This window comes from Nycticebus coucang, chromosome 7 (genome assembly GCF_027406575.1).
Source record: "Nycticebus coucang isolate mNycCou1 chromosome 7, mNycCou1.pri, whole genome shotgun sequence".
NCBI classification, from domain to species: Eukaryota; Metazoa; Chordata; class Mammalia; order Primates; family Lorisidae; genus Nycticebus; species Nycticebus coucang.
This window is the reverse complement of record NC_069786.1, coordinates 6,120,243-6,148,157: the sequence shown is the minus strand read 5'-3', so window position 1 is coordinate 6,148,157 and position 27,915 is coordinate 6,120,243. Positions and strand designations below refer to the sequence as shown.

The 27,915-nt window shown below is 48.6% G+C and overlaps 2 protein-coding genes across 6 annotated transcripts; both read right to left on the bottom strand.

Moving 5' to 3' along the window:
* On the bottom strand, positions 1-8,153 carry AMER3 (APC membrane recruitment protein 3). Of its 5 annotated transcripts, none has more exons than XM_053598381.1 (2): positions 8,015-8,153; positions 1-3,046 (listed from the first exon to the last, which is right to left on the bottom strand). In XM_053598381.1, exon 2 carries the CDS (start codon positions 3,031-3,033, stop codon positions 490-492), a length of 2,544 nt encoding a protein of 847 aa, XP_053454356.1. In that variant the 5' UTR covers positions 3,034-3,046; positions 8,015-8,153; the 3' UTR covers positions 1-489. The 5 variants fall into 5 exon arrangements, with proteins under 5 accessions (XP_053454356.1, XP_053454358.1, XP_053454355.1 ...); XM_053598383.1 differs by having other exon boundaries at positions 1-3,043; positions 8,015-8,143; XM_053598380.1 differs by lacking the exon at positions 8,015-8,153 and adding an exon at positions 7,371-7,483.
* Positions 7,519-27,783, bottom strand: GPR148 (G protein-coupled receptor 148). The gene is made up of 6 exons (XM_053597770.1): positions 26,711-27,783; positions 21,007-21,121; positions 20,826-20,953; positions 19,682-19,877; positions 8,015-8,215; positions 7,519-7,899 (listed from the first exon to the last, which is right to left on the bottom strand). The coding sequence occupies exons 1-6, from the start codon at positions 27,781-27,783 to the stop codon at positions 7,519-7,521; spliced, it is 2,094 nt and encodes a 697-aa protein (XP_053453745.1).
* Between the last annotated feature and the right edge of the window lie 132 nt (positions 27,784-27,915).

Genomic DNA, 27,915 nt, shown 5'->3' with positions numbered 1-27,915 from the left:
TTACTTTTTCCAGAATTATAATTCAAGGATTTTTATCTTTCAGGATTGTGATTTGAGGATTTTAGGCTTTAGGAATTCTGACCCTTTGGGATTCCAATATTCAGGATTATGGCATTCGGGATTGTGTCCCTGGGGAATGACGACTGGCTCCCGGCCCACACGTGCCATGCAGACGTCTGGGCTGCCGCTTCCCATTCACACTGTGCACATTTCCTTCCTGTTGGTTTCATGCCTGAGCTCCTCTCTCAGACAAGCTGTTTAAGGGGCAGTGAGGTGTTTGCAGCTTCAAGTTGTCCTTGGCCTTGGGCTGCCTGTGCAGGTGGGTTCAGGCAAGAATATCCTCACATGAAAATACCCACTTCTTGCTTTCCTGTGTCCTGCCAGCCCCTCCCCATATGACACATTTCAGGGACAAAAGATGAAGATTAGGATCCCAGGGCCTCCTGAATGTGGCCATAACAACGTAGCTTCTGGTGAGTGCAAGCTGTCCTACAGATGAGGCTCAGCCATGGCTAGCCTGGGGGCCCCCATATCAGGCTGGATGTAGAGGAGTCCCTCTCGGGCCAGGAGGCTGCAGCGACATTCTGGGGCACTCGCTGAGGGCCCCCCCTCCCGCTGGTTGTCCAAAGCGAGGAGGCCTCGGGGGCTGTGCCAGGCAGCAAGAGCTGAGTGGGGCTCAGAGTCTGGCTGACCACCATGTGCTGCCTGCTCCACAGCCCCCATGCTGAGTTGTGGGGGCTGGTCCTCCACAGAGGCACTGGTCTGGACACTCAGCCCAGCAGACTTCACTCTGAGCCAGCTTAGGTCCAAGGTGTAGTCTCGACGCCTCTGGTTCAGTGTGCTAGCCGGAGAAGGCAGGTCACCGGCACTGGCAGTGGTGGAACAGCTACTGGGCTGTTTCTGTGGCAGAACGCCAGGGCCCCTGGCCTGGGGCTGCCTGCAGAGCTCACTGCCTGCATCTTGCCTTAGAAGCCATCCAGATGGGTCTTGGCCATCTGGGTGAATCTGTAGGGCCGCCACATGGGCCACACAGCCTGTCAACATGGGCTCTGTGTCCAGGGTGCTTCCCCCGTGAGCAGGCCTCCAGAGGCCTTGGAAAGATCCCAGATCCCCAGGTGGCCTTGGCTCCTTCTGGGAGCTGGGCCAGGTAGAGGGGCTTAGAGCCTTATTTGTACTGGGAGTGTCTGCTGTCACAGCAGCTGCAGACCCCACAGAGGAGAACAAACCTGAAGGACGGCCCTGTGTCCCTTCCTCCAGAGAGCCTGGCCCCTGTGCAGTGCTCCCTGGGACCTGGCTCTCTCTGGGAGGCAGGGACTTGGCACTTGACCGTGCCCACAGCTCCTGCCTGCCAGGTGCTGAGCACACTGGGGGTCCTCCTGCTTCTGAGGCCTGGGACCCCCTGCCCTCTAGCTTCTCTGCTGGTCCCCTGGGGGCCTTCTGGGGACCAAGTGGGACTGTGGGCTCTACAGGGGCAGGTGGGGCTCGGGGTCCAGGGCCCCGGCGGAGCCAGCTGACGATGCCCATGGTGATGGCCAGCTCCGTGTCACACAGCTTCAGCAGGCACTCCTTGCCCTTCCAGGAGCTCTGCAGGAAGCCCTGGCTAAGCAGGTCAGGGCCTGGCGCTGGGGCCAGGTTCTCCTCAGCCCCCATGTGGAAGCTGCATATGGACAGCGGTGTCCCCAGGGCTGGCCCTGACAGGCTCTCAGACACACAGAGGTCGTCGTCTGGGCTGGGGCCAACAGGGACCTCGCTGGGGTCGTGAAAGAGCTCGTAGAGGGCATCCCCGCTGTAGCTGTCCCGTGGGAAGGGGGCTGCCGGTGTTCCTGGACTTGTGGCCTCCTTCCTATCCTCCTCAAGGCCTGGAGAGAAGGAATCATAGTAGCCCTCATCACTTGTGGACACAGATTCCGGCTGCTCACTCTTGGGAGTACCTGTGTCAACAGAGCTAGCTTTGGAGCCACTCAGGGGATTCCTGCATAGGGGCAGCTCAGCCAGCCTAGCTGCATCCAGCCTGGGCTGGTCTGTATCTGTTCCCTGGGTGGCTACAGGCCACGGGCCCAGCAGGGCACGCTGCTGCTGCCTCACCGAGCGGTTCACACTCTCCCAGAACTTGCTGAAGTCGGATGCCTCATTTTGGGCAGGTGATGCCAGCTGCTCTATGCCGCCCTGGAAGGGGGCTCTGGGGACCTTGCTATCCAGGTTCTGAGGCACCCCAGCTGGGCTCTCTGGGTCCTCGTTCAGCTCTAGGGATGGCACTGAGCTCTCGTCAGCAAAGATCTCCCCACAGCCTGTGAGTGAGTCGAAACTTTGAAGAGAGGCCACGTCCTCACATAGGGCCCCGCAGAGGTCAAAGGACGAGTCGGTCAGGAGCTCACTGTCAGACAGGTCTTGGCACAGGCTGTCTGGCCCTGGCCCCTCACCCAGGGGGAGGAAAGCTTTCCCCTGCTTCCTTCCAGCATCCAATGGGCCCCCAGGTGAAGGCATGCTCTTCCCCTTATCTTCCAGTGCCACCAAGTTGTCGGTCTTGTTTCTGCGAATGTGGAAGAGGTTCCGAAAGCACTTCTTGGGCCGTTTCAGGGAAATTCTCTTCCTTGGGATGCTCTTGGCCACAGCTGGCACGAAGGGCGTCTGGGGTGCAAAGTGCCGGTAGTCAATCATGCGCTGGCTGCCCGAGGTCCCCAGGAAGCTCGCACTGCCCACCAGCTGTCCAGTGGTGGCTGCTGCTCTGCCAGCCCCTAGCACACTGTCATGAGTCTTGCTCTTTCGTAGCAGCTTAAAGGTGGCCCCACAGAGGGTGGCAGGACCCCCCTCAGGGTCTGGCTGTGCCCCCTGGTTGGAGCATCTGTCATAGTCTTGGGCTCTGAGACTGCTCTGGGGGGTTTTCTCACTGTGAGGCCTCTGCTGTCCTCCCAGGGGGACTGACCAGGGGCCTGCATCCCCCCTGGCGGGGGCAGGGACTACTGGGTCTGCAGGTTTCTCGTGGGAAATCTGCAGGCTGGACTTGATGAAGGTCCTTCCTCTCTTCAGCTCCATGCTGCCCCAGCTGCTGTGGAAGAAAATGGAGGCAAGACTTAGTATGGAAGACTAAAGGCCCCTGGTCTCTAGAACTTCCACCTACTGCTCACAGGGCTCCCTCAGAGGCAAGGCCTGTGTCCCAGGGATCCCCCTTATAGGCAGGGGAGAGGGAGATGGAACAGCCCCACCACCCTGATGGCTAAAGGCACACAGAAAGCACAAAATCAGTGCTGTCTGGTCCCTGCTGCCTGCTGCACCCATGAGCTCTGGACTCACCCAAGCACCCTCTCAGCTCACCTGGCCAACTCAGACACCCAGCTCCAGGCCTTTGAGCAACATTCCTCAGTATATCTTCACTGCACCCTCACGAGGATCCAGTTAGGTAAGGTGACTCTTCATCTAGGCAGAGACAGCTGAACGGGACACTCAGGCCCACCTGCCTCCCACTGTAAACTCTAAGACAGCCAAGCACCCACCTCACAGAGCACAGATGGGCAGAAGAGAGAGCATCAAGGTGGGTGGCCAGAGCGGGGGATGGGGGACTCGGGGTGTCTCAGGCTGCAGGGGCAGAAGATGTTACCTTTCTTGCACACAGCACTGACAGATATCTACGCTTGCAGTGCCATTCAGACAAGGTTTCTGGTGTCCAGTCTGAGTTCAATGGGAAAAGGCTTGAGTGTCTTCCTGGGAAGAGGCAGGGGCAGGAGTGCTAAGCCCCCTCCATGGTCTGGCACAGCAAGTGTATAAGTCACACCTGAGATCAGTGGGTGGCAGTAGAGCTTTAATGAAGGGGGGTGCTCTAGGACCACACATCTGGGCTGGGGACAGATGAATGGGGAGGGTCTTGAGCAGTGAAGACTCCAGCATGTGGCAGGACCCCAGGCCTGGGCAGGGAGTGAAGCTGGTGGAGGATAGAGGGCAGAACCAGGAAGGAGTGCCGGGATTCAGCAAGGCAGCAAAAGAAGAGTCCTGGATTCATACCAAGAGGCAGGAAAGGAGAGGGAGGAGGGCGGGAGCTGAGCCAAGGCATGGAGGGGGATAGGGGGTCTAGTTTTTAAAAAGCTACCTTTGAGGGAAGTTTGGAGGCCCCCAATATCCCAGCAGGAGGGAAGAGCTGAGAGCCTCCCCTGAGTTCTCTCCCCCTCATGGCTCTGGGCTCAGGCCTGAAACACCTCTGTCTGCCAGTACCCCCTTTCTGGGTGGTCAGTGACCTAAGGGTAATCCTCTGTGGCTGGCCCTCTGCCTTTGCATAAGGGCTGATCTGTAGGCATCTTTCCCTTCTCTCCCCTCAAGGCCTGTGAGGGGCTTCAGCAGGTGTGAACTGAGTGCCAGGGGCTCTGCCAGCCTGGGGCCTTTCAGACCCTAGCTCAAGGAAGCCTTGGAACTACCTGCACACAGCAAGGACAGGATGGCTGCCTCGCAACCCAGTGGGCACAGAGGGGAAGAGGTTGAGAAGGGGCAGAAAAGCTGGCATTGCAGGGGCTCACAGGGAAAGCTGACCAGCTTCCATCTCCTTCCACCCAAGGACAGTGCTTCCTCCCCTCAGAAGGGCACTTCAGACTTTTGGCTGGAGGATGAGAGGACATGCACCTTGCCAAGGAGAGCTGCAGAGCCCAAGCTGTGTTCTGGCTGCAGCTCAGCCCTCAGTTGCAGCACCCTGAGCAGAGGGACGGCAGCTTGAGCAGCCATACTGGCCTTCTGCCTCCTGCCAGATGGTGTGTACCCCAGCCTCTCTCATGTTGCACCTGCAGACTTCCATTTCCCCTCCACACCATTCTATGGAGACTTGACACAATCTCATCCAGCGCTGCAGGCTCAGCTGCACACAGCCTGGAGCTTACCATCCAGGCTCTGCGTTGGTCAGCCTGACTTGAGTCTTGGTTGCACCCACCTTACCAGGCAGACAACATAGCATCCTCAAACTGCGGCCCACGGGCCACATGAGGCGATATGATTGTATTTGTTCCCATTTTGTTTTTTTTTTTACTTCAAAATAAAATATGTGCAGTGTGCATAGGAATTGTTCATAGTTTTTTTTTTTTAAACTATAGTCCGGCCCTCCAATGGTCTGAGGGACAGTGAACTGGCCCCCTGTTTAAAAAGTTTGAGGATCTCTGAGAGGGACATACTATTACAACTCTCCTTTTATAAAGGGTCAGTACAGGTCCAGAAATGGCAATGGGCTGCCCTAGATCACACAGGTGGTAAGTGGCAGAACTGGGATTTGAACACAGGCTGTCTGAATCCAAACCTGACAGTCTATGAAGGTCAGACTCTCTTTTGTGGGAAATCTAAAAATAGAATAATAAATGTCTTTCCATGAGGAATTTGGAAGGCACAATGGAAGTGAAGATTAAAAGTAACAAGAGTAGCTCATATATTTAGAATAATTATAATTGAAGGCGAACATAATTTCTGTGGAAGGAAATTTTGGAGACGCTCATTATGAGTGCTCTATTTCACTTATCCTTTTCAATGTTTTGCAAAAATCTTTTGATTACCATTCTCTTGGAAATAACTTCAACCAAGCACAGCAAAGATTGTTTCACTGTATGCAGAATTTTGCAACTGCAAGAACTAAAATGGTTTTTGTGATACAGTTCTCTATAAATAAAATTACCAGTTTCTCACTTCTTGGAAGAGTCAACTGATTTAAAATCATGAACAGTTGGAGATCTCACTCCACTCTCAACTTGAAAAATGATCCTTTAAAATAGCTGTCATTGCTTCAGATGGCTACCCTCAGTGTCATAATATTGCCAACCCCACTTCCTGAGTTTATTTGGCATTTTGCACATACATAGGACAATAAGCAGGAGACTGCAGAGCGAAGAAGCAGAGAATTCTCCATACTGGAGCCATCATAAGAAAGCTAAGTCTGTGCTCAGTCTGGTCAGTCTCCACATTCAAATACTTTATCTGAATGTGTCTCTTTGGAACGTTGTGGCCTGTATGTGGTGTGAGTAGGAACTCCCTGAGTGGTCAGAGGGCCCACTGCCTGGCTGGAGGCAGGTTTAGCAGTCACCTCCCATGACAGTTCTCAGGGCCAGACTGGTATTTATGTGGACAGCCAGATGCTGGCACTGTCATTGCCTGAGGGTGGAGGCCAATGTGCCCACGTTCTCAGTTGCACACTCTGTTTTGTAACCCTGTGGCTACAGACCCCAAACACTGGCAGGAAATGTGACAAGTCCTCCACCACCATGGGCCACATCCCTCCCCTAAGGAGGGAGCAGACCCGTCCCTTTCCTTCCTAGAATCTTGTGTGCAGTGCTCAGTGGCCATCCACCAATTGTTCATATGGTGCTTGTTCTTGGTCCCCAAAGAGATTGAAAATTCTTAAGGTCCAGGGCGGAGGCCAAGAAGTGAGTTAGGAGCCAGAGCAGGGTCCAGGCGTCAGAGGGTGGTGGCGGAGAGACTGTGTCTATGCCCCTCCTCCTTCAGTGCCTTAGACAACACACAGAAACACGGATTTATTGCAAACTGAGCAAATGAAGTCATTCTACCGGCTGCTTCTCTACATGATGACTAACTCCGGCTTCGCTGCCCAGGATTTTCTTTCCATTTAAGAACATAATTTTGGACCTTTCTTTTCTTTTTTTTAACATGAATGTGATTGGGCGTTTAATTTCACACAGCAAAATAAAAACCCTTGAGAAACACACATGCAACAGAAACATCTTGAGACATAAAACATTTTTCTATTGGTTTTGGTATTTGTTATGCCTTCCCCTGGCCCATCCCCAATATTCAGGAAAGTCACAGCAGTGAAATACAAAGAAGTGTATGGAGATAAGAAAGCCAGGGCCAGGGCTCGCTAGAAACCCCTGGGGGAGGCTGCGGGGCAGCAGCGGAGCTGGGAGGGACGGAGTGAAGGAGTGAAGGAGTGAAGGTGGCTGTGGGGAGGGAAGCTCCGGTGTTCGGGGTGGGGGTGGGGAATAAAGCAGAAATAGGATCTGCAGCAAGCATCACCAAGCCACCCAACCCCCATGGTGGGTAGACAAAGGGCCTTGGGGGGTAAGGTCCTGGCCCACCTCCTCCGAGGGAGCCTCTGGGGGAAGATGGGCCTCCTCAGCCCGACCCTTCTTCCCCAGGCCCTGCATCCCGGGCGGAGGGTTTTTCCCCTCCCCCTGCCCAGCCCTAAAAGGGTCACTGCCCGCAGAGCCCAGACCCCCATCCCCACCCCGCCCCGTCCGATCTGGGCGTCACGGGGTGAAGAGTGCCGACGGTGTCACCCCCATTCAGACCGCCCACCGCGCAACAGAAAGCACAAAAAATTCCCTTTTCCCCCTGCCCCTAAAGTCCACGTCGTGGGGCAGGGACCGACGCAGCCTCTCGGGGCCTTGGCGACTTACCGCTGGGGGCCGGGTGTGTGGCAGGGCGCGGTGGCGCTGGGTCCCGCGCGGCGTCCGAGGCCGCGCCGCACGTTCAGCACCACGGCCAGCTCCGGCGCCGCGCGGCCGGTGGGGGAGGCGCGGCGGCCCCGGGGCGGGCAGGCGAGGGTTAAGCCGCCAGAGGGCGCCGCGAGGGCCGGGCCGGGCCCGGAGCCAGGCGCGCGCCGCGGGGGCCGAGGTGACGCGCGCCGGGCTGGGGGCGGGGGGCTGCGACGCCGAGGCCGCCGCCGCCCGGACCTCGCGGCGTCTCGCTTTGTTCGTGTTTCCCCCGCGTCTCTGTTTCTGTGCGTTTCTGCCTCCCTCGGGCCCGGTCCTCTCCCCTCCCCGCGTCCGCACTGCGCCCCCGCTGCGGTCCCAACTCCTTGAGCACACAGGTGGGGGCGCCCCTTCCCTGCAGCCCCGAGCACCCTGCCCGGCGGACCCCAACCTTCTCGCAGGGCGCGATCACACCGAGCCTCCGCGAGAGTCCTACCGAGGATTCGGAAGCGGGCTTGGAGGAAAGGGTGGGCGGGTCTAGGAATGCAAGGCAGGGTCTTCCAGAACCTTCTTTACATGCCTTTCTTGGACTTGACTGTATTATTAATGGGAATGAAAAAGGCACTTACCCTACAAGTGCTTTCTGCGTGGGGTCTGCTGGTGCTGTGCCCTACTGCAGCGGTCTTAGGGTAGGAGCAGCAGCTGTGAGGACTGCTCTCTGCTGGGAGCTGAGGACGAAGGGTCTGCACGCGGGGTCCAGCTCCCAAGATCCGGTGGCGGTGGCGCACGGCTAGTGCCGGTGCTAGTGGGGGGCTGCTCCCGAGAGGGGCCTTTTGGCAGAGGGAGGAGAGGGGAGCACAGGCAGGCAGGATGGGGGTGGAAGGAGGACAGGGCCGGTGGGTGGTCACGGCCACGCCTCTTCCTTGAGCTTGAGGGACTTTCCTCCCAGTCGCTGAGTCCACAAAGCCCTGAACGCAAGGCGCCCCCTTGGGTTTGGACTGGTTTGGTTTGTACCCGTTGAGTCTTCGCTGTAATTAGTCACCTTGAGATTGCCTCTCCCCAGAGTCAAGCAGAGACTCCCCCACGCTCTTCCGCGAGGGTGACCCCCCGCCCCCCAGGATGAGCCACCCTCTTCCATATCCGCAGTGACCCTGCCTCAGGTCAGTTCCTCTGCAGAGAGGTGCTCTCCCCAATCTCAACCAAAGATTAGGAGGCACTATCAGATGAAGTGACCTACTGCTGACTCCTTCAATCAGAGGGTTTGTCTCCTTCCGTCCTTAGGTTCTGCTAAGGTTTGAATGTTTATGTTTCCTCCCACATTCGGGTTGAAACTTATCTCCAGGGCCACAGTGGAGAGCAGTGGAGCCTTTCGGAGGTAGTTAGGTCACCAGGATCCTCCTTTTCAGACCTTTATAAAAGAGGATGCAGTGAAAAGGTGCCACCTGGGCCCCTCCGGAGACATAGAACCTGCTGGCACCCTGATCGTGAACTGTGAGAAACAAACTTCTCCTGTTTGCGGGTCACCTGGTGTCAGGTACTTTGCTTCAGCAGCAAGGAGAGACGAAGGCAGGTTCCCAACTCTGTGCTCATGTTCCCTCTCAGACTCCTCATCCTGGTGGCCCTGGGCTTTGTCCTCTCTCTCCAGTGCCCCTCACAGTGGTTAGATCTTGTAGGACAAAAAAATGGTGCTACTGATTTCTCAGGAAACCATCTTTCTCTTCAGTTTTGGTTTTACTGGTAGAAATGATCAATGACTCATTTAAAGTGCTTTCCCCATATTAGACCTTGCTGTTTCCATTATTTTCAGGAGGGAGGCTCACTCCACCACCTCTCAGTGTCCAGTGAATGCACTCTCTCTATCCACACTCACAGTCGGCTCTCCAGAGAACCAGTGAGGTCAGGCTGAGCAGAGGCAACTGCCCCTGAGCCATGCCCAGGGTGTTCGTGGGGTGGTGTTAGTTTGCCGCTTATCCTTAGGGTGTCACTCAGGGCTCTCTGAACATTTCAGCTGTGCCACAAGAATCCAGGGGACCCTTCTGTGGTCCACCAGGTCTTTAAGATTAAAACAGGACAGAATCCCTTGAGCAGCCAGGCCCAAAATCAAAGCAACAAGTCTAGTCTTTTTAATAATTGTGCAGAGATACCTATAATACAATGGGTGTGCAGAGATGTCTATCTCATGTCACTAGGGAAACGTAAATTAAGAGCACATGAAATAAATACTGCTGCAGCCTGTTAATAGATACTTCTGCATACCTGTTACAAAGACCAAGGCTCTGGTTTTGTTGTTTTCTGGCCTGACTACTCAAGGGATTTCTTCTTTGTATTTAAAATACAGGAACTATCCATCTTTAATTTCCGTAATTTTCTTTGTATTTCTTTTAAAAATTTTATTTATTTCCACTTCTTTTCTGTTTGTTTGTTTTGAGATGGGGCCATGCTATGTTGCCCAGGCTGGCCTCAAACTCCTGGGCTTAAGCAGTCCTCCTGCCTCAGCCTCCCAATTAGTTGGTACTACAGTGGGCATCTCCGTGCCTGGCATTCTACTTCTCGCTCATTTAACTTTATTTTTGTTTTTCCTTTTACTATTATTTGCATTTATTTTATGTTGCATCTATTCTTGCGCCATAAGTTACTTCTTCAGTTTCTTCTGGAATATCTTTTTCTTCTCTGCACCCTTCTCTTCTGGTTTTGGAATAATTTGTTCCTTTTCTATGAGGATCATCTTGATGTGGCTGGGGAAGTTCGTAAATGCATGAATGTGACCATGAGCTCTGTAAGTTCAGCAACACATCTTGGGTGCTTTGTTCCCCTGGATATGCTCAATGACCAGAGAATCCACATCTAAACCCTTTAAGTTCAGCAATACTCTTTGCATTTTAAGCATGTGCAGCAAAAATTCATCACTCTTTTTGGGCCACTAATCCTGTGTTCAGCCCCACTGTTTGGCCGGGATACACCTACCAACTCCACCGTTGTAAGATCGGAATGGTGCATACTGTTTCTTTAAAGTGACATCTTGGAGATACTGGTAGCTTTTGTATAGGCATACCCTTGATGGCATGGGTAGTCGAAAAGCGAACACAAAGATATGAACCTTTTGAGTTGCATGACTTTGTGGGGTTTTCTGGGTGAAGTGAATAGCGAACCATTTTGACAGATCACCTCCGGCCGCTTAGGGGAAGAGTCATCTAACAATCAGTGTTCTCTTCCAGTGCTGCGTGGAATCATTTTGGGGGCTTGAGGTAAAAGGAAAATATCAGTAATGCTGGTCTTATCCTTATTTAAAATTTTGCTATTTTATTAATCATGAACTTTTGTATTAATTTGATTTTTTTTTTTTTTTTGAGACAGAGTTCCACTGTCCTCATGGGTAGAGTGCTATAGGATCATAGCTCACAGCAACCTTAAACTCTTGGGCTTGAGCAATCAATCCTCTTGCCTCAGCCTCCCAAGTAGCTGAAACTAGAAAAACTACACCCAGCTAGTTTTTCTATTTTTAGTAGAGATGGGGTCTCACTCTTCCTCAATCTGGTCTTGTACTTCTGAGCTCAAGCAATCCACCTGCCTCCGTCTCCCAGAGTGCTAGGATTACAGGCATGAACCACTGCACCCAGCCATTAATTTTGATTTTTAAAAATATTTCATTTAAATATGATTTATCTAGATGAGTAGGTGTTCTCCTGCCCCTGCAGTTTGCTCCTGCCTTGCCTCCCTCATCCCCTTCTGCCCCCACCCTCCTTTTTCTTCCTTACTAGGAAGGGCCGAATCCACTCTCTCTGTGCAGCCTCCTATTACATTTGCTTTTATGATTATTTAATTCTTCTGTTTTTTCCTTACGCTGCGCTAGTTCCTACTCCTCCTTTTGTTATATTCCTATAATTCCCATGAGCTCATGTTTTTCTGTTTTTGCTATTGTTTTGCATACATTATTATTTCACTTACTACTCTTTGGTTGTTTCTGCTTTTGCTTGTTTTTAGTTGACATTGAAAGGTTTGATCATAGTTTGCTTCTGACCCAGGGCCATATTTTTCTGGTACAAGATCCCATCTGCTACTTATTTGTCCTCCTATTCTTTTTCTTCTTTTATTTTTCATGCTGCTGCAACTGACTGTGGACTGCACGTGGTGCGGGAAGGATGTAGAGTCCAGTACAGGAAGTGAGCCAGACCCACTGGCGCCCCTTCCCTTACCCCAGCCACGCCTTCTGGGCTCCTGGGCATTCAGGGCTCAAGTGCCTGTTTTACAAATCTTCCTGTGTGTGCATGGTCAAGATTCCTTTACACCTGCCTTGTAGCTTGTACTAATTTTCTTGGACAGTGTGGACGCCGTATGGAGAAATCGATCAGAACGTCCCTGGAGATGTGAAAAAAGGGCCCCAGAGGTCCATGATTGTAGGTTGTCCTCCAAGGCCACTGAGTCCTTTGGAAAGTTAGAAGGGACAATTGTCAGGTCCAGTGACTACCCCCCTGACCTAAGGAAATATACCTTGGCTGCTTTTGAATTCATTCCTTTGAATCTGAAATCAGTGTGGTATAGAGTTCGGGTTAGTTTCCAAATGATTTGTAACTCATTTATGCTTGGCAGTCCTAAAAATAACATTTTATCTACGTATTGTTTACATACATCATGGAATGGCTAAGTTGAGATAATTAGCGTAAGCATTACTATGCGCACGTGTCATTTTTCTGCGGTGTGTATTTGTCCTCTTCTTCCCTTACCTGGTTTGTAGAGAGAGCTTTGCACAACTCCTTTGCCAGTGTCCTCTGACTGAGTTCTTCCAGGAGCAGCTATTGGCAGCAGGCCTGTCTCCACCTGACACGTGAGTGGGTCACTTCACTTCACTTTTGTGTGTGTGTGTTTCCCCTTAGCTCAGACCTGCACACAAAGGCAGCGTGCAGCACAGGACCCGTCCTGCCTGCCCCCCACCCACAGTCTTCCTGACAAATGCATCTCCTCCGCAGACCAGCAGAGCCCATCACTCCTTCTCCTGACCACACAAAACTCAATGAGCCCTGCCACCATCCTGTGCTGCCAGTTTCTGTTGGCGTTGACAGGTCTTGCCAGCTTTGCCATTCAAGATGTGCCTTCACCCTAGAAAAATGTGTCCTGGCAGCTGTCTCCATGCTGCAAAGCTGCCAGGCCCTTCGTACAAGTCCCTCTACCTCTAGATTGTATGCCCACACCTGGCAGTCCTCCTTTCTGTTTCGTGGTTTGGAATTTTAGATGTCTCTTCAATTTATCAAAGGTAGCAGCTCTGTCTCTGTACTTCTCTTTCCTGGTTACTTTTGTATGCTTCCTTAGAGAAGCAGGAAACAATTCTGGCATTTTAGATGTAAAGGTTTTTCAAAGGGTTTTGAACAGGAGATGTGTGCTGTTGGATAGGCCTTTCTGGCTGAGGTTTGAAGGAGGAATCAGGGAGAGTGGTTCACAGTTGCTTCCATTTTCTTCACGTGTGGGACAGCAAAACAACAGCATCTCATTTCCAGGGTCATTGTGAGAACTAAATGGGGTCATTTAGGTACATGAAATCTGGCATGTAGTAAGTGCTCCGTAAGTATCACCTAGTGTTATAGTTAATTGCCTTCGCAACAATCTTAGGAGACACACAATCTAATATCATTGTCTTCACTTGAGAGATATGGAAACTGAGGCTCAGAGTTACCTAAAGTAATACACCTCTTTGAATGACTTATCCAAAGTAATACAGCTTATTCTTAGCTGAGCAGAAGCCAGAACCCAAATCTTCTACCATTGTACCCCAAACTTATGTATGGAGGGTATATACCAATAACAAAAGATGAATACAAGTCATGTTGAGCACCTCTCATAATGTCAAAAATCAACCATAACGAGTATTATAGATTTTATGCATTTTTTTCCTTTCTTAAAATGTGTATACATTTATTTCAGCATGCTCTGTATTTCCACTGCACTATGCCCTAAGAATTGAGCAGGTTGTTCATAAGGATCCACAGACAACATTGTTTGTGCCTCCAGAACTCAGATTCTGGCCACTTACGCCTGGGTCATTGGTCAGATTTATAACTGTATCTGCAGGTGACTTTTTTTTTTTTTTTTTTGAAATAGAGTCTTAATTTGTTTGCCCCCAGTAGAGTGCTGTGCCCTCAGGGAAACCCGTGGCCCTGTACCCAGCCTTGCTGAGGAGTTCAGTCCAGCTCACAGCAACCTCAAACTCTTGGGCTCAAGTGATCCTCTTACCTCTGCTTGCCAAGTAGCCTGGACTATAGGTGCCTGCCATAGTATCCAGCTATTTTGTAGAGACAGGGTCTTATCATTGCTTAGGTTGGTCTCAAACTCATGAGCTCAAGCAATGTACCTGCCTCGGCCTCCAAGAGTGCTAGGATTATACCTGTGAGCCACTGTGCCTGACCCTATCTGCGGTGATTTTAACAGAGCCAGACTGAGCTGTCCACCCTGGTGAGCAATTTGCCCACACTGCATTGAGTTCATAAGGAAGAGGAATCAGTGCGTGTAAACGCAAGGTAAATCCATCCTCCCTCCAGCAAATGTTTCTGGGTATGAGGAATGGGGTCTCTTTATCACTTTTATTTTGTTAAATCAATGTTGCCTTCACATTATGGTTATGGAATGATTATTCACTGATGAGCTCAGCAGTATACCATGATCATGTTTCCTTCCTTGTATAACTTTTCATTTTTCCTGGAGTTAATCATTGCTTCTCTTTTTGGTTAATTGTCTATGTATCTGTCACTAAAACTCTTCAAGGAATACATAAGCAAACTATATTTTCCATACTGACCACAAGGAATGTACTCCTAGCCTATTGATTTCTGTCCCTTTTTCTTTTTGGATATCACCCCCTACACCCAGCATGCCCTCTTCTACTCCCATGGGCCTGACTTCCCCTCAGGCCAGCTGGCCACCCTAGTCCTAGGATTTCTGTTCTTTGTCATCTGGAGGGATTCCCTTGGTTTCTCTTCTGTGTTGGATCATTTTCTTCTTTCTTGATTAATTCACTGCATTCTAGCAGCTTTCTTAGGTAAATTTTTGGAGACCTTGAATGTTTAAGATAATTCTATTCTGTCTTAGATTTGAATGATTGGGAATAATCTTCTCTTAGAATTATAAAGGCATTGCTCCTGTTTCTTCCATTTGCAAATCCTTATTTGACTTTATTTCTTTCTTGAAGCATTTAGCGTTGTTCCTGTTATTATGAAATGTTATAAAATAATTCTGTGGGCTTTGTTTTCATTTAATTTACTGAACACTCAGTGGCTTCTTTAAATCTGACTATTAAAATTTTCTTGAACTGTAATAATAGTTCTTTTCTCTTCTCTCCTTCTAGAACTTCTAGTATTTATAGTTGGACTTACTAATTGATCCTTTATTTATTTATTTATTTATTTTTGGCTGTTTTTGGCAGAGGCTGGGTTTGAACCCACCACCTCTGGCATATGGGCTGGTGCCCTACTCTTTGAACCACAGGCACCGCCTGATCCCTTAATTTTATTATTTTCTCAAATTTATCTTCCTATACTATTTGAAATTTTAATTTCTCTTGTCATAATTTTTTATTTCTGTATTTTTTTTTTCTTTTGAGACAGAGTCTCAATCTGTTGAACCGGGTAGAGTGACATGACATTATAGCTCTCAGCAACCTCAAACTTTTGGGCTTAAGAGTTCCTCTTGCCTCCACCTCCCAAGAAGCTGGGATTACAGGCTTCTGCCACATTGCTTGACTATTTCCTATTTTTAGTAAAGATGGGATCTTGCTCTTGCTCAGGCCAGTCTCGAACTCCTGAGCTCAAGCAATCCACCCACCTTGGCCTCCCAGAGTGCTGGCATTATAGGAGGGAGCCATCGTGCCCAGCCTATAATTTTTTAGGTGAGACACTAGAAGTAGGGGGGCCGCTTACTGAGGGCAGGCCAGTTCCCAGTGTTTGCACATATACGTTCTCTCCAGAGAAGAGCCCTCAGGCCCTCTGGTTCCTGGCAGCCTGGTAGGGCAGTGGGAAGATGCCCTTCTGAGCAGCCCTCTCTGTCACTAGGCCTGCACTCCACTCAGGGAATCCTGTGGCTCTGCACCCAGCCTTGCTGCGGAGTTCGGTCTGCTGAGCCAGCCCTCTGCCATCAGCATGATGTGACATCTCCCTCTGTTGTCTTCTGTCTCCCTCATTCTCTTTTTTCCTTATGGGTTCATACCTTTTGAAGCACACAGAAGTAAATGTAAGCATTCAATCAGCTCCTTTAATTAAAAGTAGGTCTCTTCCTTCCCCTTGGAGAACTTTCTGCCTTTCCCCATCTCTGTTCCCTGTGATCACAGAGGTGTCCACTGAGAGAGGCTGAAAATGTACATCTGCCCCCAGCACATCTTGCTGCCCCACAGAGCTGGGGTCAAGGCCCCAGAGGTCAAGGGGTCTGAGCTTGTCCTCAGTCCCCACCTGGCATCACCTGCCCGGTCTTTATGTGACCATCCAGGAACCTCCTCAGCCCAGGAGAACAGACAGCAGGGGCCCCACAGCCACCCAGCAAGGCTCTTCTGCCCCTACCTAGAGGTGAGGAGCAAGCCCCAGCTGACAGGCAGGAGGCTGACTCTAGGCATCAGGGTCCAGCCTATATAAAGCAGTTGGACAGCCCAGCTCTGAAGCCCCTGCGAGTTGGAGGTGAGATGGCAGAATAGAAGATCATGAGCATTGTAGCTCCTCCAGCAAATGCTCAGTTCCTCTCAGATCTGTAAGAGCAGGTAACTGCTTTCAAGTGTCCTCTGACCCTTGCCGGCTTCAGCACCTCTGAGATAATCCCAGACACCTCTTACGTCTCCTCTTATCTCTCCCCTGTATTTGATCAGTTCACCAACCAGCTGCTGCCTACAGGTCGCTAGTGACGGCACAGTTCTGGGTGGTTGTCAGGTTGCTCCTGGAGCAAGCCAAGGCTGGTACCCTTTCTCCCTTCCCTGTGCCTGCCAAGAAAAGACCTTTACCTGGGAAAAAGTCCTGGGTCCCTGCCATCAAGCTGAGGCAGGTGGGAACCCCTGCCCTGTCCGGAGAGGTTGACAGGTGGTGGTGTGTGCAGGTCGTCCCACCTGTGGCCTGGCCTCCTGCCTGTCAGGCCTGAACTTCTGGACTTTGCTCCCTGCAGGCTTCCAGCTGGGCCCCTGGAGGGGAAATGTTCATGAGTAGGGCCTCAGGACAAAGGGATGGACCAGGTAATCCCTATGCTGAGGTAGCTCCCAGGTTAGGGGCACACTGCCCTTCCAAGGAGCTCAGGGTAGTTTTGGAGACAAGCTTATCTATCGAGAGGCAGCGTGAACAGTGTTCCTTGTTTGCCTGTGGGCTCCAGGCCAGGGGCTGGCTGCAGGGCTCAGGGGAATGTCCTGGAGGAAGTGTGGGAAGAACTCGAGAGGCTGGGGTTGAGAGACAGCATGAAGAAAGACGTGGGACAGGATGCAACTGGAGTTTTCGCTGGGGGCGTGCAGCGTGGCCTTTCTCCTGGAGTGTCACCTTACACAGACAACTTACTACACACAGAAGTTGTTATCTGTGTGTGCAGTCACGTTTCCAGAGATTAGTTGCACTTTCTCCTCAAATGTTTTCTATTCCTGAGGTCAAATAAGTTGCATACTTGGACTCTCCGGACAATGGTGTTTTCCTCTTTTCCCCTGTGATCACCTAGGGGTCCTAAGAAAGGAGAGCCCAAGACTAAATATATGTGTTTTAAACAATTTGATCCCAGGAAAGCAGGAATAAAGGGTGAGGAGAGTAGAGTGAAGGGGAGGGCACTGGTCCTGCCCCTGTGTGGAGGGAGTGCAGGCTTAGTCTAGGCCTCCGTAACCATTTTCTGAAAGACCTATGAACAACTGCGTCTCAAGGGAGAACTGGTCTGCTGACTTAGGGTTAATGCCCAAAGAGCATTAACACCTCCATATTTCCAGGTTGTGCAGGCTTTGTGTAGATGAGTCTCCAGTCCCTCACAGAACTGCCTGATGTCCACCTGCTGTCCCATGGCTGAGGACTAGCAGGTGGCCAAGAGCCCTAAGAGTGGTGGGGGCAAGGTAAGCTGTGTCTCTGCAGCTCACCCTGGAACCTCCCAGCTGGTGTTGGGTGATCCAGCTGTCCAGCCATCCTCACTTACCACCTGAGGGTGAAGAGACAAGGCCAGTAAGTACCCACAGGGCCCCGTACAGGCACTGGAAACCCATCATCTCTGAAGAAAATGGAGACAAAAACTACAATCCCCACTGTTGTATCTGGTTCCAGGGCTTCAGATGACATTAATCACCTCCCTTTTCTACTTCGCGTTCCAGACAGGTTTGTCATACTCTTGCCAACAGAAGGTGTTTTTAATTGACTACATTTTTACCAAACCAAGAAGTTTGGTTTTACCAAACCAAGAGAAATGGCATATCACCGTGGTTTTATTTTCCATCTCCATTATATGAGTGAGATGGGTCACCTTTTCACATGTTAACAAGCCATGACTATTTCCTTATATGTAGACTGTGGGTATGTTCTTTGACAATTTTTAATTGGGTTATCTTAAACTTACTGACTTTATATTTGAAGGATATTAGCCTTTTGGGGTATTAGTAGCAAATATTTTGTCACAATGTTTGATTTATCTTTTTACTTACGGTATTTTTCCCTCATAATGTTTGATTTATCTTTGTACTTATGGTATTTTTCCCTTCTACATAATTCTATAATTGTATGCAGATAAATTCATTAATAATTTCCTTGTAACACTTCTGGGTTCTATTTATAAAAGCCTTCCATGATGTGAGAATAAAACAAATTCTACCTTGTATAACTTTATGTTTATGTTTAAATATTTGATTAAGCTAGAATTTGTCTATATCTGGATGGCCTAAGATGGTGGGCTGAATACGAGGTCGACAATTAACTTTGCAAACTCATCTAAAAAAGTGCTACTTACTTCATTGCTGAATATTGCTATAGTCACCTTCAAAGTACTCCCCTTGGCCATTTGGTGATCATAGTGATATTAGGTAATGAGGTATGTTAGCACTTTTTCTAGGATGTGTTTGTAAACTTAATTGTCTGACCTTGTAATCTGTCACTTCTCCCTGCGATGGGAAGTGATTTTACTATCTATGTATCTATCTGTCATACTTGTGTCTCTAATTATATCAGTTAGAAGAACAAAACCACACTAATTATTTTAATAGGAAGAATTGAACATAGGGGATTGTTTGAACATGTTTAAGCAGGTGGGGGGGCTTGAGAGAGTAACACAGAGATAATACTTTAAGGAAGCTGCTCTTCCCCCAAAGACTATTGAAAAGGGAGGAGATTGGGGTTACCAGGACCCAGAGGCTCAGAGAAGGGCTTCATGTCACTGGAACTCTGACCCCTGAGGGAGGGGCACTGTGGGCAGATGCTGCCTCAATGAGAAGATCTGGAAGGGTGGGAGATGGAGCCAACTGTTCCTGCTGGGTGAAGGGTTGCTATCATTTGATACAGACAGACCAGGGAGCAAAACAGAAAGGCTCAGCATCTTGTCCCCCCTGTGCCCTCCACTTGTTTTTAGTGGCCTTTTTGGCAGAGCCTGTCAGGAATGCAGCTGATCAAGGAGCATTTGCTGAGCCCCAGCATCACAAATTATGACACAGAGGTGGGTTGTTGCTGAGAGACGATGGGTCAGTACCGACTGCCATCTGTCTTAGAACTATTTCTTGTTCTGTGGGTCTGACTGTCCCTGTGCCAGCACCACGTTGCCTTCTGGATCCAGTTGGGCTGTTGCTTACTCATGACTCATCTTTTTCAGAATATTCCTGGTGGTTCTTGTTAATTTAATTCTTTGTAAGAGCAACATTGCTGCAAGCATTGACTGTGATTGTGTTAAATTTATAAATCGCTAGGGAGAATTGTTCTGTTTATAATGCACAACCTTCAGAAGAGGGCCTCCTGTGAGTTCTATTACTATTTTTTTAAAATCCGGGTGGCCCCTGTGGCTCAGTGGGTAGGGCGCTGTCCCCATATACTGAGGGTGGCAGGTTCAAACCCGGCCCTGGCCAAACTGCAACAAAAAAATAGCTGGGAGTTGTGGCAGGCGCATATAGTCCCAACTACTCGGGAGGCTGAGGCAAGAGATTTGCCTAAGGCCAGGAGTTGGAGGTTGCTGTGAGCTGTGTGACACCACGGCACTCTACCGAAGGCGATAAAGTGAGACTCTGTCTCTACAAAAAACAAACAAACAAACAAAAAAAAACCTATTTTTTAAATCCATAACTTTTAGTGACCCTGCTTCCTGGGACCAAATTATGTATAAATGCACATTCTTAATCACAGCACCAGAATCCTATCCTGGCTGGTTTGACTGAGTGCCTGGGTGGGGGTTGGAGCTGCCGCAATGCTGTCCACACAGGTGGTGCAGATGATCTCTGCCAGCTGCCCCTGCTCTGGTGTCACTGGCTCCTGATTCCAGGTCTGGGTCAGGGGCCTCTCACTGGCCACACCTGAGTCGTGTGCCCACTGCCGGCAGGACCAGCTGCAACAGAGGGGAGGGCAGGGTCTGGTCACTCTGGACCAGTGGTTCTTAACCTGTGGGTCATGACTCCTTTGGGGGTCAAACGATCCTTTCACAGGGGTCACCTAAATACATCCTGCATATCAGATATTTACATTAGGATTCATAACAGTAGCAAAATTATAATCATGAAGTAGCAATGAAAATAATTTTATGGTTGGGGGTCACCACAACATGAGGAACTGTATTAAAGGGTCGTGGCATTAGGAAGGTTGAGAACCACTGCTCTAGACCAAAAACATACCAAGAGAGCTCAGAACTCTGCTTTCCCAGTGGCCACAGATGGCTTCCATGGGCCATGAGTCCTCACATGCCCGAGAAGACTTCTATTAGCATCCAAACCTTTCCTTCTGTGGATGGATGACTTATGATACACGCTCATCCAAGAAATGTTCCTGTGAGTGGCCTGACCTCGCTCCTGACCAGCTGAGAGGTGAGCACAGTGCCCCCAAACACACGGCTGGATGCTGGCCCCTAAAGCTAACAGGGCAGGTGGTCAGGAACCGGCAGCTGGCTCTTTAGTAAACAGCTATGGGACCAGGGCTCTTCCTTCCCTCCTCGTCTTACCTTCTCCTGCATCCAGGGCAGAGGGGAAGTCATTTACTAATTCTTTCATTTGAAACACATTGTACATTGAACAGTGTGTGTAAATTCTTTATGCAGTTATAAATAGAACAAATAGAACAAATGCTGTGTACCTACCACCCTGCCTATGAAACGCACAAACCCTCGCTCAGAACTCCCCATTACATCCTCCTTCCCCCCACACAGTACTGCATTTTGCCATTATATAATGCATAGTTTTTGCCCAAATTTTTGAGGGAAAAATAAGGATGTACATTATAATAAGTAGAACAGCTGAGGATCAGGGGAGCCCAGTGGGCATCCCAGGGCTGGCATGCCCTGTGCCAGGGCCCACTGGGTGCAGGGGGTTCCAGTCCAGGAGGATCCAGGATCTGATGGGAGTCACCTCCACTGAACTCCACAATCAGGGAAGGGGCCGTGGCAGGTTGGTGATGGGCCCACAGCTGCACAGACTGAGGGCCAAGGCCGGAGGTCCAGCTGTGTGGAAGGGGTTCAGGATCCCTACACAGGGATCTGGAGACTCTCCTGGCTGCCCATGGGCCTCAGAAGCTCCCACCCCACCGGCCATGTTCATGGCCATCTCAGCCGTGGCCCTTGACATGGCACGGAGGGAAGGGCTCCTAGGAGAGAGGCACACAGAGGCTTCACAGAGGGAAGGCCATGCCATCTGCATGTTTACCAGAGGAGCTCAGGTTAGCCCTCCCCAGATGTGTCTCTCCTGTCTGAGAGCCAGCCACTTTCTAGAGGGGCATTTTCCTTAAAGTTTGGGGGGGAAAAGTGTGGGTGTGCATTATGCACAGGAGTTTATTTTACATGACAAAAATATGGGTAATAACCATTAACTGCATGTTGTGTTAATCATTCTCTCTCTCTTCCTCTGTGAGGTTAGTCAGCCTAGCCTGTCATACCAAGATACTTCAGGCTGGGCAGCTGAAACAGCAGAAGTGTATCACTCATAGCTCTGGAGCCTGGGGGTCTGAGGTCAGTGGGTGGGCAGCACTGCCTGCTGTGAGGGCTGTCCTCCTCTCTGTGCAGAACACTGTGTCCTCACGAGTTGGGAAGAGAAACTTCTCTCTTCTTCTAAGGCCACCAGTCCTCTCAAATTAAGAAAGACCCCACCCTTATGACTTCAGTTTACTTAATTACCTCCTAAGGGCTCTGTCTGCAAATACAGTCACATTGAGTGTTAGGGTTTCAATATATGAATTTGGGAGTGGGAGGGGACAGTTCAGGTCACAGCACCAAAGATGTATATATTACTAAACTACATGTTGTTTAATATCCCTCTTTGCCTTTTATATTAATGAAACTGGAAAGTGTGTATTCCTGACTTTTCCAGCAACAACACGTATGTGTGTGGCGGCGCGTTCTATCTCCATGCCGTTTACCCCTCCCTCATTGATGGACATTTGGGTTGTTTCCCATCTTTGGCTGATAATGCTTCTGTGGACGTGGGAGACATGAACATGTGTTTATCTAGGGCAGTATTTTTCAACCTTTTTTATTTCATAGCACACTTGAACCTATAGTTAAACTTCCATGGCACACTTAAATTATGTTGATCAAAAAAAAAAAAGAGTGAAAGAAAGAATGTACTTTTCTTTTCAAAATAATTTAATTCATTCTCTTTAAAAATTTTTGTGGCACACCTAAGATCCTCTCGCGGCATACCACTTGAAAATCACTGCTCTAGAGGGGTTATACCAGCGGTGCATCTTACAAGGGTATATGCGAAACTTAGTAAATGTCTTAACACAATAACTAAGACAATGCCAGGAAGGCTATGTTAACCAGTGTGATGAAAATGTGTCAAACGGTCTATAAAACCAATGTATGGTGCCCCATAATCACATTAATGTACACAGCTATGATTTAATAATAAAAATAAAGAAAATCACTGCTCTAGGAAGTATAAGTTGGATTATAATTGCTGAAGTAAGGACATCTTCAGTTTCACTGTTTTCCCAAGTGGTTGCAGATTGCTACAATAGCCCTAGTATTCCCCTTCCCCGTATCCTTCTCTCTTGCAGTGTGACTTTGGAACTGCTCCTCTCTATAGGTAGAGTCTATTGTTCCCTCTCGTGAACTTGGTGCTGTGGTGTGCTCTGTCTGGCAGAATGCAGCAGGGGTAATGGTCTGCTCTTGAAAACCTGCCATTGCCTGTGAACCTGTTGGTGGCAATGACTGTTGGTGGGGAGCAGAAAAGAAAGTATAAACCAAGGTCACTGTATTAGTTTCTTGTTGCTGCTGTAACAAATTGCCAAAAACTTGGTGGCTTAAAACAACATGAATTTATTATCTTATAGTTCTGGAGATCGGAAGCAACAATTGGGCCTTACCGAGTGAAAGTGAAGGTGTTGGCCGGACTTTGTTCCTTCTGGAGGCTTGAGAAGACAATCTAGCTCCTTGCCACTCCCAGCTTCTCGAGGCTGTGGCTTTCCTGGGCTGTGTGGCCCCTTCTCATCCCTCCGTCCCTCATCAGCAGGACAGCATCTCTCCTGTCTCTCCTGTTTCAGACCTGGCTGCCATCCTCATCAAATCTCCCTCTCTCAGTCCCCCTGCGAGGCCCACCCTCCCTTTACAGAGCGCTTAACTCAATTGCATCTAATTTATTATCATTTGATTCTAAATGGTTTTTGATTTGCACTTTTAATTAATTAGTCTTTGATCTGTGAGTTTCTTAGGAGGTTTTTATTTATAAGCATTTTTTAAATTATCTTTCTGTTATTTATTTCTAACTCAAATTTCACTAAACTCAGATGATGTGGTCTGCATAGAAATCAGTTCTTTGGAATTTACTTAGGCTTCCTTCACAAAATAACATGTGGTCAATTTTCTTAATAATTTCAGGCACACTTATGCATGCAGTTGACCCTTGAACAATGGAGGGATTAGAGGGGCTGTACAGTAAAAAAATCCAAGTTTAACTTTTGACTTCCCCCAAATCTTAACGACTAATAACCTGCTATTGACCAGAAGCCTTATCAATAATGTAAAACAGTCCATTAACATTTATATATACTATATACTGTATTCTTGCAATCAAGTAAGCCAGATAAAATAACATGTTCTTAAGAAACTAATAAGAAAGAGAAAATATATTTACTGTTCATTAAGTAGACGTGGATCATTATAAATGTCTTCATCCTGGTTGTCTTCATATTGAGCAGGCTGAGGAGGAGAAGAAGGAAAAGGAAGGATCCATCTTGCTATCTCAAGGGTGGCAGAAATGGAAGAAAATCCATGTGTAAGTGGAGCCATGCAATTCAAACACGTTTGCTTAAGGGCCAGCTGTATTATGTGTTCTCCAGTTGTCAAGGCCATATTTCAAATTTGTCCACTACGTCCAGCTTGTCAATTGTGTCGCTCAAAATTGTATGTCCTTATGTATTTTGTCTGTTTCATCTATCAATTAGGAAGAGAAAGGTCTTAAAATTCTTCTCTACAAAGATTGATTTGTTTCTCCTCAAAATTTTGTCAATTTTTGCTTTCTAAGTGTTCGTTCTTATGTGTGTTCATTTCTTCTGCTTTGATAAATTAGACTTTGTGTCATTGTGTAGTGAATCTGCGGGCTTTCATAATGCTTTTTTGCTTCCAAGTCTACTTTCTCTGCCCTATTGACTTTCATTTAGCGAGTGTTTGCTTTCTGTATCTTTTTCTATACTTCCAATTTTTTTTTTTTTTACTTCTAACCATTCTCTGTTATTTATTTAGGCTCACCTATTATAAATGATGTATATCTGATTTAATAGAAAGCTCACAGGATTTGTGTTCCCACCATCAAATTTTAGTCTATTTAAATTTATTGCCTTAGTACATTTAAAATCATTTAGATTCTATCGTATTATTTTATGCTTTCTATGTATCCTGACTTTTCTATAGATTTTTTCCCTTTTTTGCCTCTTTTGGATGATTTTTTTTTTCTCTTACTCATTAAATTTGTTCCTTATTTAGAGAGTTATTATCTTTTTGTCTGTCTGTTAATGGTTGCCTTAAATATTTTAACAGGCATGTCTAGCAAAGCCTTAGGTTTTTACTCTAACTTCAGAATGCTCTAAGTGCAATCACACCCCTTCAATGCATATGCTGCTATAGTCCAATACTTTTTTAAACCCCCAAATTAGATATTTTCATTGCTCTTACATAGGCATTTAGACAATAATTATTTCCATTTATATACAGCGTTTCCAGTGTTTTTCTATTTCTTCATACATTTCTGAACCTTCTATAATCTTCCTTCTGCCACAAATACATCCTTTAAAGTTTCCTAATTGTGTTAACAATATTGCCTTTCAGCTTTTGTTTTCTATCAATCTAGGTCTTCAGTTTGCTCTCTGGAGGGATTATATTACTGTTTATAAAATTCTGGGTTGATGGTTCTTTCTCTCAGCATGTGGTTGGCATTATTCTGGTTGGGGGAAGTCTGTTGTCAGCTTACCTGCCGTTCTTTTGTCTTTTAACTCTGCCTGCTTTAAAGAGCTTGTCTTTGTATTTGGTTGGTTTTCGGCAGTTTCACATGATGTGCTTCTGGTGGATTATTTGTCATTTACCTTATTTGTGCCTGGGTGGGTTTCTTGGATCTGAAGTTTGATAGTTCAACATTTCTGAAAGGTTTTCCGCTATTGTCTCTTCATAAATTTCCCTTCCACTATTCCTGTATTATATTCCCAAATTAGATATGGGTTAGTCTTTTCCTCTCTAACATCTATGTCTCTTAATCTCTCTTTTATATTCTTCATCTCTCTATCCCTCTGGGCTGCATTTTAGGTAATGTATCTAGGTCTAACTCCTAGTGAGCAAATATTCTCTCCACTTTTGGCCTAACATGCTCTATCATTCTTATTAAATTCAGCGTATCCTTTATAGTTCCTATTTTTTTCCTAGAAATTTTGTTTAGCTCTTTTTTAATATTCTTGGTTATTTAAAAATGATGTTCCTTGCTCCTATTTTCACGTCATTTTTCATATCTTATAAGCACGTGAGCTTTCTTTTTTTATTGTTGGGGATTCATTGAGGGTACAATAAGCCAGGTTACACTGATTGCATTTGTTAGGTAAAGTCCCTCTTGCAATCATGTCTTGCCCCCAGAAGGTGTGGCACACACCAAGGCCCCACCCTCTCCCTCCTTCCCTCTCTTAATCCTATGTACTCAATTTTGATATGAGGGGAAGGAAAAGCATGTGAGCATTTTTATGGTAACCCACAGTCAGATCGTTCAGGGAGCTGTGGTATGATACTGCTGTCTTCCTGTTTCTTCTTGTTCTCATTTATGGTGTCTTATTTCCCTGTGTGATTTTGTGAGTTTCTTTGAGGTCTTTGACTATAGAAATTCTCTGAGGCCTACGTTAAAGCTCAGATCTCCCATACCAATTACAGTGAGGTTTTTGGACCACTAAAATAGTTTGAAAGCTAACTCTAATCCTGTCTGAAGGGTGGCTTCTATTTAAGAATTCTCAAGGAATTTTCTTCCTCTTCTGCAGAGCACCAGTATCCAGGCAAGCTAGTTCCCGTGCTGCTCCTTTCTAGGGATTAGTTATCATTGATCTTTATTCTAGGAGTAGCCTTTGGGGATCAGCTTTATTGTGGCCCTACCTTCCTTTCCTCCCTCCCATATCCTGAGCAGCTGCCCAAATGAGCCTCACTTCCTAGGCCCCATAGTAGCAGTTTGCCTTCTGTGTGCTCGTCAGCAATTATGCTCCCCCAGCAGCAGAGGAAGGTGTGGAGGGAGCCCCTGGGAGGCGCAGACCAAAGCTTCCCCCCACTTAGATCCGAGGCCTGCTGGGTAGTCTTTACTTGCTTCCATTTTTTTTTTTTTTTTTTTTTGCCTGGGGCTGGGTTTGAACCCACCACCTCCAGCATATGGGACTGGCGCCCTACTCCTTGAGCCACAGGCGCCACCCATACTTGCTTCCATTTCTAAGTAGAATTTCAGCGTCCCTAGAAGAGAGCTTTCTCTACTCAAAAACTGTTGAAATGGTGAAAAACACCAGTTCGGGTGCTTTTTTTTTGTGTGTTGGGGGGGATTCATTGAGGGTACAATAAGCCAGGTTACACTGATTGCATTTGTTAGGTAAAGTCCCTCTTGCAGTCATGTCTTGCCCCCAGAAAGTGTGGCACACACCAAGGCCCCACCCCACTCCCTCCTTCAAGTATATTTCTGAGGAGTGAGCCATAATTGGATGCTGATACATTCAATGTGTAACTTTTACCCTCGGCCTGCCCAATTGTGTACTTGGCAGCTCTGAGACATGGTGAAGATGGTCTTGTGCCTCTTGGCTGAGAAGAGGCCCCTGAGCACCCCCAGCAGCTGCTGGTAGCGGAGTGCGTACAGGTAGGGGAGCATGGCGCGGGGAAGCATCATGAGCACCTCGCCGTTGGCTGCCAGGAGCCATGCATGAGTCTTGGTGCCGATGTGGTGGTACTTGGTCAGCACAGTGTCCAGGGAGAACATCACCCCTGCGCTCACATAGAGTGAGATGAGCATCGCATGCATGAGCAGGGTGCCCCTGGCCCGGGAGTGGCCCTTCGTGCAGATGCCGGATGTCCTGGCCTCCGCATAGATCCTCCAGAAACAGTAGGCAATGAGGGCCGTGCAGAGGAAGAGAATGCTTAGGATGGAAATGTGGGTGGTGAGGATCAGAGGGGCACCGCCTCTGGTGCCTAGGCTCAGCGGCAGGATGCACGAGGCCCCTTGCTGCCCTAGCTGGGCATTCTGCTGCTTGCTGAACCAGAGGAGAAAAGTGGGAAAGAAGAAGGCCACCAGCCAGATGAGGGCCACCATCTTCCGCACAGCCCCACAGGACACAAAGGAGAGGTAGCGCAGAGGATGAGCAATGGCCAGGTAGGTGTGCAGCACCATGGCCGTGAGGGACAGGATGGTACTGACGCAGGCGGCAAAGACAGCGTCTGTGAGAATGCCACAGGCAATGCGGCCTGGCTCCCAGCTGCTCAGGTTGCTGGAGGAGATGAACGTGTGGAAGAGAAGGTAGGCCAGGTCCGAGAGCAGGGTATTGGCCAGCAGCAGGTAGTGGGGGTCCTGCCGCAGCCGTCGACTCCGCACGATGGTCACTAGCAGCAGAGGGCTCAGGGCCAGTGTGGCCACAGTCAGCAGGCTCGCGGGAAGGCTGAGCCAGAGCAGCAAAGAGCTGGGCCATCGGAGGTCTCCAAGGTCCAGGGAGGTGTTGCTGGCTGCCTGGGGCATGTAGGGGGTATTGCTGACAAGCTGGATTGGGGCTGGCCAGGCTGTAGCAACCAGAGGGTAGGGTGCCAGCTTGCCCTCCATGCGTCCCAGCAAGGGTGGTCAGTTTTGTCCCAGGTCGTTAGTTCTGCAACTGCCCAGAGTTTTGATCTCCTTCGCAGGGTCCTGAGGGTGTCACTCCTCTGGAAAGACACCAGGCAAGGGGGAGCCTGAGGA

What these genes read in the sequence shown, in the direction of transcription:
- AMER3 (XM_053598381.1), bottom strand. Translation starts at nt 3,033, where the DNA reads ATGGAGCTGAAGAGAGGAAGGACCTTCATCAAGTCCAGCCTGCAGATT.
- GPR148 (XM_053597770.1), bottom strand. Translation starts at nt 27,783, where the DNA reads ATGGAGGGCAAGCTGGCACCCTACCCTCTGGTTGCTACAGCCTGGCCA. An exon ending in CACAATTGGGCAGGCCGAGG is followed by an intron (nt 21,122 to 26,710) that starts GTAAAAGTTACA and finishes CCTCTCTCCTAG; the next exon opens with GAGCCCTTCCCTCCGTGCCA. An exon ending in ACGCAGAAAGCACTTGTAGG is followed by an intron (nt 7,900 to 8,014) that starts GTAAGTGCCTTT and finishes CTTTCCTCCAAG; the next exon opens with CCCGCTTCCGAATCCTCGGT.